We start from the raw sequence: 13644 nt of genomic DNA, 5'->3' as shown, positions 1-13644 counted from the left end.
TGTTGGGTAATGGAGTCTGAGCGGCTCTGCGTTGCCTCCCTAGAGGAGGTTGACGGCTGAGAGGGAGGTTGCATGACATCCTCCACTTACGTTGTGTTGCGTAAAGATCACTTTGCTCCACTTTTGAAAATGACCCAACCCACTAGAGCTGTTTCTCAGTTGTAATGGTAAACCAGTGGAGCCGTGTAGAGCTGAGCTGAGCCAAGCAGAGTCGAAGTGCATGGTGGGCGCTAGTTGAAAGGCCTTTAAAGACACCTTCAGTTACCATAACGACTGTCCAAAAAAAAAAACTAGTGTCATGGCCCTTTCTGGTCTGCCATGTTGGTTTACTCTGACTTTAATGTGGGGCTGCACACAGCACACCCCTGACAAATGTGTGACTTTAGTGCCATGTGTGGGGTCTCTCCTGTTTGAAAGTCTTCCAACCATTTAAAAAGTCTGCCATGTGACCCGGGTCTCAGTTTAACTCTGGCATAAAGGGTGGAGAGTGGTCTGTTTTCCTGGGAGGAAAGCTAGGGCTTCAATCTTAAAGGTTAAGAAACGTTCTGCTGCTTTTCTCAAATGTATTGCCCTCTGCCTTCTAGGTGATGGAGACCCAGCTGAGGAAAAGAATGGAGGAGGTGAATGAGTTGTTCCTTGACTTCAAAGACGTCTTTGAAGATCTGATGACTGTAAAAAAGCAGTTCAATGAGGAAATAAAAAAGTGTCGCACATCGGTAGAAGACATCCAGTGTGGTCTCAGTAAAATTGATTTTTCAGCACCAAAAGCAGAAGACCAGATTGAGGTATGCTGATGGGTAAGGTAGAGTCTGATTAGTAAATGATTTTACTAATTTGGCTTTGCTGTTGTCCACACCAGGATCTTTGTTCGGACCTGAAGTCTTCAGAAGAACAGGCTGAAGACTTGTTAATGAAGCTGCAAATGGTTAACGTTGTGGCCCGTTTGCCCATTCTGAAGGATCTGTTTTCTGACTTCAACAAGCTTCAAGGGGCCATCTCGAGTACTAAAGACATGATGCATCTTAGGAGAGAGGAGCACAGCAAAGGCCTGCTCAGCGCTATTAATGGTTAGTAGTGAAGTTAAAGAATTCTAAATGAAAAATGTCCACTTTAATCCAAACATCTAGAACCTATTTCTTTTATAAAGCAATCAGGAAAAACACACACTGTCCATTTTTAGAGAGGAGAGGGAGAGGGAAGTCTGGGCCTCTCGATTTAGGCTACTGCCCCCGTGACCCGACTCCGGATAAGCGGATGAAAATGGATGGATGGATGGATGGATGGATTAATGGATGGATGGATGGATGGATGGATTAATGGATGGATGGATGGATGGATGGATGGATGGGTGGATGGATGGGTGGATGGATGGATGGACTCTAGAAGGTGCTGTATCAAATACAGGCCATTTACCATTATATCTTGACCCTTGACAGTGAAGGCTGTTTTTTGTTTAGCATCCAGGAAACGGTAGAAGCTAACTGTTAGCATTAGCAACTGCACCACACAACAGACCTTGCAAAGCAAGCAGAGACATTCTGCTGTTAACTAATTAGAGACGAGATGTCCAAAAACCAAGAAATAAGACTCCAAATCCTGCCGTCTTCCAGCTGACTTGTACGTCCTCGGTAAGGGGCGCTGGAGCTTTTTTCCACCAGAGACATGGCAAACGCACTGTCTTAATTTTAATTTTGACTGATGCTGCACTTAATCCTGTTTTCATTCATTAAAATTCTGTTTGTTTTCCTTCAGAGGGAAGAGAATTATTTGAGGAATGGTTTCAGAATTTACAGCTGTCTGTCAACGAGTGCTTTGAGAGCCCCGAGAGCCAAACAGATGTGGAAACCTCTGTACAAAAACTGATTGTAAGATGACAAAATCTGTAGAGATGATGTGCTGTTAAGTCATGCTTAGCAGATGTGCTCTCATGGTTCCTATCCATCAGAGTTTTCTGAAGTCTGAAGACACAGAGAGACGTTTGGGCCAGTTGCAGGACCAGCTGGACCGAGGCCAGCAGCAGGTTCCTCCTGAGCAGCTCTCTGAGCTCACCGACTGGCTGAAGGAGCAGCAGGAGGAAGTGGGAACGTTTAAAGCCCACTGCCACAACCGGCAAACACAGATGGAGTCACTCCTCAGTGACCTGGACAGGTACCAAGGTTTACAATAATGACGTCACAAACATGGTGGTCAAAAATAATCAGGCAAAGACTTTTGTTTAGTACGTCGATTGCACTAGTATTTATAAAGTCATTGATCCATTACGACTAATTTAAATATTCTTTTTTCAATGAAGGTATGTTGTTTCAACCTAAAATGTTTTTCAGCTTTAATTTACCAATCCATGTGTTTCATCAACAAATCCCATAAACATTTGGACATGGGATTACATTCAAACCATGTTTCTTTGTTTAGTCTGCAGAATCAGCATGAGAGGCTTTATGAGTGGCTGCAGCACAAAGAAAACCTTTCTGTGGACACAGAGGACATCGAAGTTCTGCTCAGAGAACTTCAGGACGAGAGGTGATTCCAGCACTGGACCTGGGATTGTTACTGTTTACACATAAGCTACGATCACGGTCTACAGGACATGTTTGGCTTGGTGCACAGAACTGTCAAACATAAACAAGACTCACGTTTCTATTTAATGGTCAACTTCACTTACAAAGAAAACTTTTTAATGATAATTTCTGATTCTAACGGGTCACTCTGAGTGTTTCATGCAGACTGAACATGAAAATAGTCTCCTACACCTATCTCCTGCAGTAGCTTCTGATAGAAAACAGACGGTGAAACTCTAGGATTAGAAAATCCTGACAGATCTACGTCACAGTCACTTACATTCATGGACTCACCCATCTCGGCTCACAACGGGGAAGGCTGTTGTTGGTTTAGTCCAGGAAACAACAGAGAACGTCTCTGCTAGTAGAAGCTAACTGTTAGCATTAGAAACTCCACCACACAGCAGAACTCCTCCAGGCTTGAGTTATTTGTGGAGGTAAAACATCAACTTTGCAGGGCAAACAGAGTCAGTGGTAGAGTCGTGTTGCTGTTAGCCAATCAGAGGAGAGGTGTCCTCCTATTAGGAAACAAGACTCCAAATCTGAAGCTCCTTTGTGTTCCAGCTGACTTATACTTCCTCAAACAGGAGCATCAGATTTTTGTTCCCCAGAGTACGACTTGCAAGGCTTTCATTCCTACTAGAGACCACTGCAAATGTATTACAAATCAGTAAAATTGAGCTTCAATTAAAAGGCTCAGTGACAAACTATCATTTTGTGTTCTTTCTGGGTCAGTGGCAGAGCCGAGGCCTTCGCTGAGCTCCTGGCATCAATCCGCAGACAAGGTGTCAGAGCTGAAAACATCCTGAAGGACGGCGACAATTTGTTACAGCGCTATCGAAACCTGGAGACTCGACTGAGGAAACAGGCTGAGGCACAGGAAGTGGTGGAGGAAGAATTTATCCGCTTTAAAGTCCAGGCAGAGAGCACCAGGACCTGGATGACAGACGTCCTGCTTTCCTCTGAGATGAAGGACCTGAAGTGTAAAGCGCTGGTGAGTCAAGTTTACATCTGAGGCTAAATAACATGACAGGAACTAAAACCACCCTCAGAGGAAAACAGTCCCAAAAGACCACATGTGGCCTGTTCTCATTCTCACCAGGCCATCCTCGCCGCCAAGCCTGAAGGAGAGTCCAAACTGAACAACCTGAAAGAGCAAATGGAAAGACTTCAGGAGCAGGAGGACCTAAAGGAGAGCAGGAAGCAAGATGCTGTGCTGTTATTCAGAGAGGCAGAGACGGAGTGGAGGTCCGCCCTGCAGGCTGCCGACGACCTCCTCCATACGGCACAGACACAAGCACTGCTCGACAAACAATACGACGCCTTCCTAATGCAGAACGAAAGCTTTGAGTTCTGGATCAAAGACCAGAGGGAAGTCCTGACATCTCTGGGTGGTCACATGGAAGTTGAAGAGAAGTTGCAGACTGCAGAGGTAAATCTGGAGAAGCTCTAAAAGGTCTGATTGAAACAATTTCATAAAGATTGAATTATTTTTGACGTAAGTTATCCTCCCGGGATCTTTGTAGGTGTTCCTGAGCACCAAGCCCAACAAGGAGCTGAAGCTTCAGGATTTGAAGCAACAGGCTGAGAGTCTGTGTGACAACCAGCACCTGACCGAGAGCAGGAAGCAGGAGGTTCTTGATGCTCTCAGGCACACAGAGGAGCAGTGGAGGAACGCTCTGCAGGCTGCTGAGGAGGCTCTGAGCCAGGCGAAGCAGGAGGCTGACTCTCAGAGGGACTTCAATGCTTTCAAAACCTGTGTGGAAGTCTTCCAGACCTGGATAAAAGAGCAGAGGCTGAAACTGTTGGGTAGTCACATGACGTTTGAGGAGAGGTTTCAAAATGTGCGGGTGAGTCTGGGAAGAAATGGGAATTATGCATTTTTTAAGACGAGTTTTTTCTGTGTTTGTCTCCTTTTTTTATTCACTGCCAAGGTGGCCGTTGCAGGACAACATTTGAGTTTCCTTCTCACTTTGTCTCCAGACTGTTGTGACTTCTAAACCTGAAGGAGAGTCGAAGCTGCATGATCTGAAGCTGCAGGCCAAGAGTCTGTGTGAGCAGCTGAAGGACAGCAGGAAACCAGAGGTGGAGCTGCTGCTAACACACACAGAACAGCTGTGGACAACGGTTCAGCAGGCGGCCAGACAGGCGGAGCTCCACAGTCTATCAGATGACTTTGATGCTCAGGGTAAAAACACAGAATCCTGGATCAGAGACAGACGGCAGCAGCTGCAGTGTTTGTGCACTCACACACCGCCTGAAGAGAGACGCCTCACAGCACAGGTCAGTTAGAAAAAAACTCCACTCGAACTTTATTTATATCCCTTTTACAGACGCAAGCATGCCACCAAAGTGGTTACCATACCATACCAACGTTATTTATGAAACACATTTAAAAACGGCATGGCAGCCGACCACAGTGCTGTACAGATAAAAGGTAAAACACAACATAGAAACAAAACACAATCAACAATAAAACAAAGCAGATAATCACAGTCAATAAAAACACATAATAAAAATAATTAATAAAAGGCAAGGGTTTAAAAGCGCCTGGTCGTAAAAGTGGGCCTTAAGCAGTGACTTGAAACGGGGGTGGGGGGGGCAGCCTCACTGAGGAAGAGCACTCCAGAGGGACAGATCTCAACGCCCGGTTTGGCACATAACAAGTCACAAGGTCAGGCAGGTAATCCAGTGCCAGACCATTCAGGGCCTTAAAAACAAATATCAGCGTTTTAAACTTCACTCTGAAGTTCACGGGTAGCCAATGGAGGCGCGCCAGTACAGGTGTGATATGGTCACGTCTAGAGGTGTTCGTCAGAAACCTGGCTGCCGCATTCTGTACCACCTGAAGCCTGTTGTGAGCGGAGGTTGGTACACCAAATTAAAAAGGAATTTGGGTAATCTAGTCGGGAGATGATAAAAGCATGAATTACGGACTCTAGGTGCGCCCGTGTCAGGATCGGTTTTAAGCCAATCAGTCGGTGCAAATGGAAGAAACAAGATCTGACCACTGCATTAATCTGAGGGCCCATGGAAAAGTGGGTATCCAGTTTCACCCCCAGGTTGGTAACACACTGCTTGAGGTCATATTGGAAAGTGTTCAAATCAGAAAGTGAGTCTATGATTTTCTTAGGAGCCATGAGGAGTGCCTCAGACTTGGAGTCATTCAGCCTCAGAAAATTGTCAGCAAGCCAGTCCCTCACTTCAGCCAAACATTGATCCAGAAGAGAAAGAGAACACCTGGTTTGTTCAAAGCCAGGTAGATCTGGCAATCATCTGCATAGAGATGGTAGCTTAGGCCATATTTCCTCAGGATAGAACCCAGGAAGAGGATGTGAATTGAGAACAGGAGAGGCCCGAATGCAGATCCCTGTGGCACTCCCCTGGGGAGTGGGAGGCATGGAGAAGAACAGTTACAAAACTGAACCTTGAAAACTCTGTTTGACAGATATGAGCTAAACCACTGAAGTGGGGTACCCCTAAGCCCCACTCAGGTCTTAAGTCTATCCAGCAGAATATCATGGTCAACTGTATCAAATGCTGCGGAATGATCTAGTAGAAGGAGCAGAACAGGAGACCCAGAGTCAGAGGCCACTAGGATGTCATTGGTCACGCGAAGAAGGGCTGATTCGGTACTATGAAGTGGCCTAAAGCCAGACTGGAACACATCAATTAAGGAAAAGCTATTCACGTGTGCTGTGATCTAGACAATCTTTTCAAAGACCTCAGACAGAAACGGTAATTTGGAGATTGGCCGGACATTTGTAAAGTTGAAGTGGTCTAAATCTGGTTGTTTTTTTTAACTGGTTGCACAACTGCCTTTTTAAAAGAAGTAGTAACCACCCCGGTGGTCAGGCTAGAATGAAAATTGTCCCAAATGGCGGGGCCCAAAGTATGGTTGATATCACCCACCATCCTCGGGGGCAGAGGTCCTCTGGAGAGTCCTCAGGTTCACAGACACAATAAAGACAACAGATAAAATCAAATATGAATCAATAAATTACATGCAAATGAAACAACAGTACGAGATCTGAGTAGAACAGTGACACTATCAGTCACCTCAGAGTTGAAAGCCAGATCATAGAATGGGTCTTCAGCTTCGATTTATAAACTGCTGCAGGAGAGGACTGCTGAATGTGTAATGGAAACTTGTTCCATTCATAAACATCCCACATTTCCTCTTCAGCCACGACCTGGGGCCAAAAGCAATGACAGATCTTCAGAACAGAACGCCTGGGAGGGAATACACAACTGCAACATGTCAGCCAGGTGTGCTGCAGCCAAACCGTTCAACACATCATTGAATGGTTTGAGACAGGTAGCCAATGTAGAGCTACCAATATACCAATATAGGTGTAGCATGACCTGCCATTCTAGAATCTCCCTGCAGCACTCTGAACAAGCTGCAGAGGAGCTAAGGCACACTGACTCTGAATTAAACTGAGTTTTGGTAGTCTACGCACAAAGTTATGAACGCATGCACAACGGTTTCAGGGGCATATCTAAACAAGAATGGTTTAACCTCAGCCAAGCATCTTAAATGATAGAAGAATGATGTCACAACTCCATTTATGAGACCTCTAAAGCAAAAGTTATTGTCAAACTTAACCTCAAAATTAACCCTGTAAGACCGACGGGAGTGCCGGCGCTCCCATTTGCGTATCTGTGTTCAAATGCTTGTAAAACTGAAACTATATAAGATAGAACAATTTTTTGGCATATTAAACCGGAGGAATTACACTTATATCTCATACACTGAACATGCCCCAGAGCGCTGCATATTTCTGCTAATGAGTTTGCAAAAACAACCAAGATGCGCGAATAAGAAGTGTTTTCATCCAGACACAGACGCCGTGTCGTTCTGATCTGCAGCTCACAGGGCTTCACACATTAGTATAAATGTCATCACGTTGTCAACATGAACTGTCACATGATAATCACTTACCCAATCACCTGCTTTGGCATAATTTCCACGCAAATTGTAGTTCTTTGTAGTCCCAGTCTTTCGGCTTTTTCTTGTGCTTTTCCACAATAATACGTTTAGACAAACACATCCTACACACTCACACGCCCACTACAAACTCCCGAAACACACACCCCACTACGAACGTTTTGATGACTCACAGACCCGCCAAACGGTGCATCCTCCCTTCTCGAAGCAGTTGACGCCATTACAGCACCGGGTGATGTTCAGGTTTCACTTTCTGTTCCCTCACGTATATTCACAACAAGATCACAACATGCCCTGTAGGTTATAAAATTGTAAGTCGCTTTGGATAAAAGCGTCTGCCAAATAAATAAACATAAACATAAACACTGATATTCATGCAATATTCTTTATTATTGCTATTATTACTAGAGAGAGAAAAGGAAAACTATATACTAGTGAAAAATTATCTACAAATGTTCAACATTATATTTTTTTACTCCAGCTGATTATTATTAAATATGTTTTCATTTTTGTTATAAAGTTAAAGTCCCATTAGTTGTCACACACACTGATGTGTGTGCGAAATTTGTTCTCCGCATTTGACCCATCCCCTGGGGGAGCGGTGAGCTGCAGACACCGCCGCGCTCGGGAACCATTTGGTGGTTTAACCCCCCAATCCAAGCCCTTAATGCTGAGTGTCAAGCAGGGAGGCACTGGGTCCCATTTTTTCAAAGTCTTTGGTGTGACCCGACCAGGAATCGAACCCTGATCTCACGGTCTCGGGGTAGATACTCCACCACTAGGCCACTGTGCTGGTCTATGAAGTTTAAAACGTTTGTGTATCTCAGAAACTATTTTATGGAAGCACTTCAAATAAATTTGTGGTTGTTTGAAAGGAATGAGTGAAACTTTTTTCCATTGACAATTTTGAGGGATAAAGGTGTGGCATTCCTGTATAATGAAAAATATGTGTAAAAACAAAAAACTATTTTCAGTTTCTGTATAGATAATTGCATTTTTTAGTAAAATATTTTGTTGCTATGAACATTTTACATTTATATATTTAAAATTTAGAATGTAAGGGTTTTATTGATGTAAAGAAAGTTGAAATACTCCAAAAAATTGCACCACAGCATGTAAAAATGTAAATATAAGTTCTGGCGAACTTGTTCTATGGCAGGTCTTAAAGGGTTAACAACCAACTCCATAATGTGGGGGTTTACCTCCCCAAAATCAAACCAGGAGGACTCAGTGTGAGAATTGGGACCAAAGATCACTGCTTCCGTCTTAAATTCATTAATGCGCAGGAAGTTCTCAGCCATCTATGCTTTGACTTCACCCAAACAATCTAAAAGCGTGGTCGACCACCAAACTCATCCAACGGCAAATACAGCTGACAGTCATCAGCGTATCGGTGAAAAGCGATACAATAAGTCCATAGGATATCAAATCAAATCAACTTTATCTACATAGCACATTTGACAACAACCAAAGTTGATCAAAGTGCTGAACAGTGAACCGAAGCTACAGCAATCAAACATAAAATTTGTTAAAAAAATAAAGCAATAAAAGTAATAAAGTTTAATGGATAAAACGACTGTCAATTCAAATGAAAACATTAAAAACATTGCCAGATTTACAAAGCATCCATTATCACCCAATGTCTGAATATACATACAAAACAGCAGGGGTCCTAGTGCTGAATGCTGATGAACACCTCAGGGGAGATGGGAGAAATCAGAAGAGAAACCATCCACACACCATTCTGTTTGAGAGACAGGACCGAATCCAATTCAAAGCTCGGCCAGTAATTTCCACGCAATGCTCAGATGATGCAACAGCACCTCATGGTCCTTCTGAAATTTCTATGACTGTTTTTTTGTTAGATCGTCATCAAAGTACCAACTCTCTGAGTCCTGCCCCACGAGTTAAAAGACCATCCTGCACGTTTTAGATGTTTCTGTGCTCCGACACGCCTGAACTATGGGACTCGTGCAGGATGGAGGACACCAGCACTGGACATCATTATCCTAAAATAACTGTTGACAACATTTTGTTTAATTTTGGTTGCAACTGTTCTTAAAAGTCCAAGCCAATCAAATGAGACTCATTCATTTGCGTATTTTATTTTCCTCATCATGAGCAAGTCTGCTAAAAGGCTGTCTTTTGGGTTTTTAGAGCATCCTGAGCGTCAGACCTGAGGGGGATGTCATGGTGAACAACCTAAGGAGACGAGGGCTGACTCTGTATGAGCATCAGGATGCTGATGAAGCAAGAAAAGTCCAGGTTCAGCAGACAGTCAAAGACCTGGAGGAGCAGTGGAGGACGGTCTTGCAGACTGCCAAACAAGTCGAAGCATCAGCAGTGGCTGAGATCACCCAGGAAACGGAGAGAAGAGAGTTGGAGGTGAGGATGGAGGATGGAACAAACAGTGCTCATTCACTTCACAAGGAACGGCTGGAGGAGCTCTTATCTACAGATCTGCTAGGGTTAGGGTTTTCTCTTTCGTGTCACCAGTACTTCTTTAAAGTCGTGGATGGTTGGATTGTTCAGCTGCTGAAAAATCCAATAAACAGGCTGCTGTCCTGGTATCTAGTGGTGTCCAATGATGAGCCCTGAGAACCATTGTCTTGTATTTGTTTTTGACTAGTGGTCCCAAACTCTTCAGCTTCAGACCCACAACATAGGCATTAAGACATCTCCAGATACGTCTGACTGAGCAATACGTTCCTGCTAAAAGCTAAAAGATTCAGTGCAGAAAGAAAGCTGCTTCTGCTCATCTTCACTTAAATCAGTCAACAATGATGCTAAAAATAGCTTCTGCAATGGTTTTTCTATTTCATTTTCATTTCTGGGCATTCTCTCAAGGCCCCCTGTGTAAATCTTTGGGAAGCACTGTTTTAGATGTTTTACTGCTTCAGCAAACTTGGCTTGACTCGATGGTGGACTGGCAGGCTTCTGCAGAGCTAGAGGACAGGAGGTTACTTCACTATGGAAACCGGTGGGATGGAACAGGGCTGCAACTAGGACGTGGGGGATGGTGGACCGTGGAGTTCAGAACTACAAAACACTAGATTGTCTATGTTTTCTTTAATAAATATCAAGTTAAAACTTAATCCGAATCAAAAATAAGATTTGAAACATCATTTGGACCCATTGCTTTAACTGGATGCTGGTTATGTATGGGTTGCATCGCCTAGCGTGAATGAGCTGATGGAAACTCTAAAAGTCATTTTCAGTCATTTATGTGTAATTGGGTCATTTACTGGTTTTCTTATTATTAATTAAATCCTGTTTGTTTAAGGTTTTGTGTAAAATCATCGTGGCTTGAAAACAACCAACAAACTGCTGTTCTTCTTGATTCAACATCAGTGAGTCACCACATTTTTACCATTTTGTCTTTGTAGCTCAGAGAATTCAGTGACCATCAACAAGACACGGATCACTGGCTTGAAGACCTCCGGCAGGAGCTGGTCTGTTTGGACCTTCAGACCGAAGCTGAAGACCACCTTCATGCAGCACAGGTGAGGTCAGAGTCTTGACTAAAAGTGGTCTATGGGTTATATGGCATCAGTAAAGCAGCTCTTTCTAGACTTCAGCTGGTCCAGAATTCAGCAGCTAGGTTGCTGACTGGAGCTGACAGAAGACAACACATTTCTCCAATTCTGAAATCTCTCCACTGGTTGCCCGTGCAGTTTAGGATAAACTTCAAAATTATGCTTCTGACTTACAAATCCTTGAACCATCACGCTCCTCCATATCTGTGTGAACTGGTCCATTACTACAACCCGCCGCGTGCTCTCAGGTCTGAAGATAAGCTCCTCCTAGCTGTTCTGAATGCACGTTTAAAAAGCCGTGGAGAGAGGGCTTTCTCTGTCTGTGCACCGAAGCTGTGGAACACATTACCACTGCTAGTGAGGCTAGCACCAACAGCTAGCATTTTTAAATCACGCCTGAAAACTCACTACTTCAACCTAGCTTATATAACATAATTATGACCATCACTTACATCTGCATTGTACAAAAATGGACTTCACAATATCAACTTCTGTACTATTGAGGTTCTTTTTTACAATGTTTTTTCTAATTTTTATTCTCCCTGTGTCTTATTGATTTTTAGATGTTAGTTTTGGGAATTTTGTTGTATTTCCTTTTTATCTTTTATCTGTGTTCGACATGTTTGTACACCGCCTGTTTAATTAACTAACATTTTTAGTGTACAGCGCCTTGTTTGGTTGTAATGCCTTGTGAATGCGCTTTATAAATAAAATTGGATTGGATTGGATTTCTGTCACTAAATGGCTAAACATATTTGAGGTGTAGTAAATATTTCCATGAGTTCACAATGAGATGTTACAATGCCAAAAAAATGAATTTTGCTCAGTCATGAAAACAGTTTTAGATGTTCTGATGTTGTTTTCAGGCCATCATGAACTCAAAGTCTGAAGGAGACTCTAAGATCCAAAAACTGAAGAGACAGAGTCAGGCTCTGTGTGCTCAGGATCTTGACGAACACAAAAAACAACAGATCCGAGAAAAAGTACAAGACTCTGAGGAGCGATGGACAAGTGTCCTTCAAAGTGCTAAACGAGCTGTGAGTGAAGCAGAGAGAATGTTTGCTCTGGATGTTCAGCTGAAGGACTTCAACGCTTTGAGAGAAAAAAACATCGACTGGTTGGAGGAGAAACATCAGTGTCTCGTTTCTCTGGACACGCAGAGAAATCCCGAAGAGGCAATGAAAGCTGCTCAGGTCAGTCTGAAAAATAAAACATCAGCAATAACAGATAGGTCTCTTTGTTGTTTCCTTAACTAGCCTACATGTCACAAAACTGAACCACCTTTTCATAGTCTGATATTAAAGTTTAGCAACCAGTGTGCTCAAGTTATGTTCTTTTATTCTGAAATCAAAACTACATTTCTTAAAGATTTCACGTTCTTACATCATCAGAGCATCCTGAGCTGCAAACCTGAAGGTGATGCTAAGTTGTCTGAACTGAGAAGACAAAGCCAGTGTTTGTCGGATCTGGAAGACTTGAAGCAACACGAGAGGCTCGAGGCCCAACAAAAAGTGCTGGACTCAGCGGAGCTGTGGAGGATGGTCCTGCAAACTGCTGAAGACACTTTGGAGAAAGCTGAGGTCCAGTACAAACTCTCCAGGGAGCTGGAGGCGTTTCGTATCCATGCAGAAAGCACAAAGACCTGGCTGGAAAAGCGTCAGAAACAAGCTGAATCCATGGAGGGGAGCACTCAAGGCAGCAAGACTCAGATAGAGGAGCGGCTGCATGCAGCACAGGTAAACGTACAGTCCTGCTTCATAAATACAACCATTTAAAATAGCTGTTAGTGAGAATAACTTCTTCTAAATTAATTAAAAACACTAGTCAATTGACTTTTACCATGGGTAATCTTTTTAGCCCTTTTGTGTCACCAGAACTGAAATCAAAACATTTATGAATCTTTCACACTTTCCTGTTTGAGCGTTTAGGACAAACCTTTAACTGACAGCACATACTTTGTGTTTAGGCCATCCTAAGCTGCAAGTCAAATGGTGACACTCAAGTGATGGATCTGAAAAGTCGAGCAGATGGTCTCTGCAGCCACATAGGTTTGGAAAAGGAGAAGAAAATGGACATCCAGCAGACAATCAACGACACAGAGACAGGGTGGAGGACAGTTGTTCGAGCTGCGGAGGAAACACAAAGGTAAAGGAAAACCTTTGAACCTGAAACTGTTTTTATCCCATTGTGCTTTTAAAACCTGTTTGCAGAAGCAAAATTCTGCTTAGTTCTGAGTTGGGTCATGGGGACCTGCCATTGTCTAACTCTAGCAGTCACCAGTGGTTTGGTGGGGGACACCCGGGCCTGGAAATCTCTCAGATGCATAACAGGGACACACAGAGACAAATGAGATGGACAGACATTCACACATACACACCTAGGGACAAGTTAGAGTCTCTAGTTAACCTTAAAAGCATGTTTTTGATCTGTGGGAGTACAGCAAAGTACCCTGAGATAATCCACACATGCATGTGGAGAACATGCTAACTCCACACATGCGTGTGAAGAACATGCTAACTCCACACATGCATGTGGAGAACATGCTAACTCTAAACATGCATGTGAATAACATGCTAACTCTACACATGCATGTGGAGAA

The 13644-nt window shown here is 43.4% G+C and overlaps 1 protein-coding gene across 3 annotated transcripts in view; it reads left to right on the top strand.

Moving 5' to 3' along the window:
• Positions 1–13644, top strand: part of syne2b (spectrin repeat containing, nuclear envelope 2b) — a 153543-nt gene that overhangs the window by 88483 nt on the left and 51416 nt on the right. For all 3 annotated transcript variants that reach the window (XM_070546924.1, XM_015968900.3, XM_070546923.1), the window contains exons 36-49: positions 585–785; positions 860–1067; positions 1753–1865; positions 1946–2148; positions 2413–2520; positions 3294–3552; positions 3661–3990; positions 4085–4408; positions 4542–4841; positions 9667–9894; positions 10896–11012; positions 11912–12238; positions 12437–12781; positions 13012–13190. In XM_070546924.1, the coding sequence (XP_070403025.1) occupies positions 585–785; positions 860–1067; positions 1753–1865; positions 1946–2148; positions 2413–2520; positions 3294–3552; positions 3661–3990; positions 4085–4408; positions 4542–4841; positions 9667–9894; positions 10896–11012; positions 11912–12238; positions 12437–12781; positions 13012–13190 (3242 nt within the window). The remainder of the gene's footprint in view (positions 1–584; positions 786–859; positions 1068–1752; positions 1866–1945; positions 2149–2412; positions 2521–3293; positions 3553–3660; positions 3991–4084; positions 4409–4541; positions 4842–9666; positions 9895–10895; positions 11013–11911; positions 12239–12436; positions 12782–13011; positions 13191–13644) is intronic.

Source organism: Nothobranchius furzeri, chromosome 18 (genome assembly GCF_043380555.1).
Source record: "Nothobranchius furzeri strain GRZ-AD chromosome 18, NfurGRZ-RIMD1, whole genome shotgun sequence".
Taxonomy (NCBI): Eukaryota; Metazoa; Chordata; class Actinopteri; order Cyprinodontiformes; family Nothobranchiidae; genus Nothobranchius; species Nothobranchius furzeri.
The sequence above is the reverse complement of the archived record's forward strand: the minus strand, read 5'-3'. Positions and strand labels throughout refer to the sequence as shown.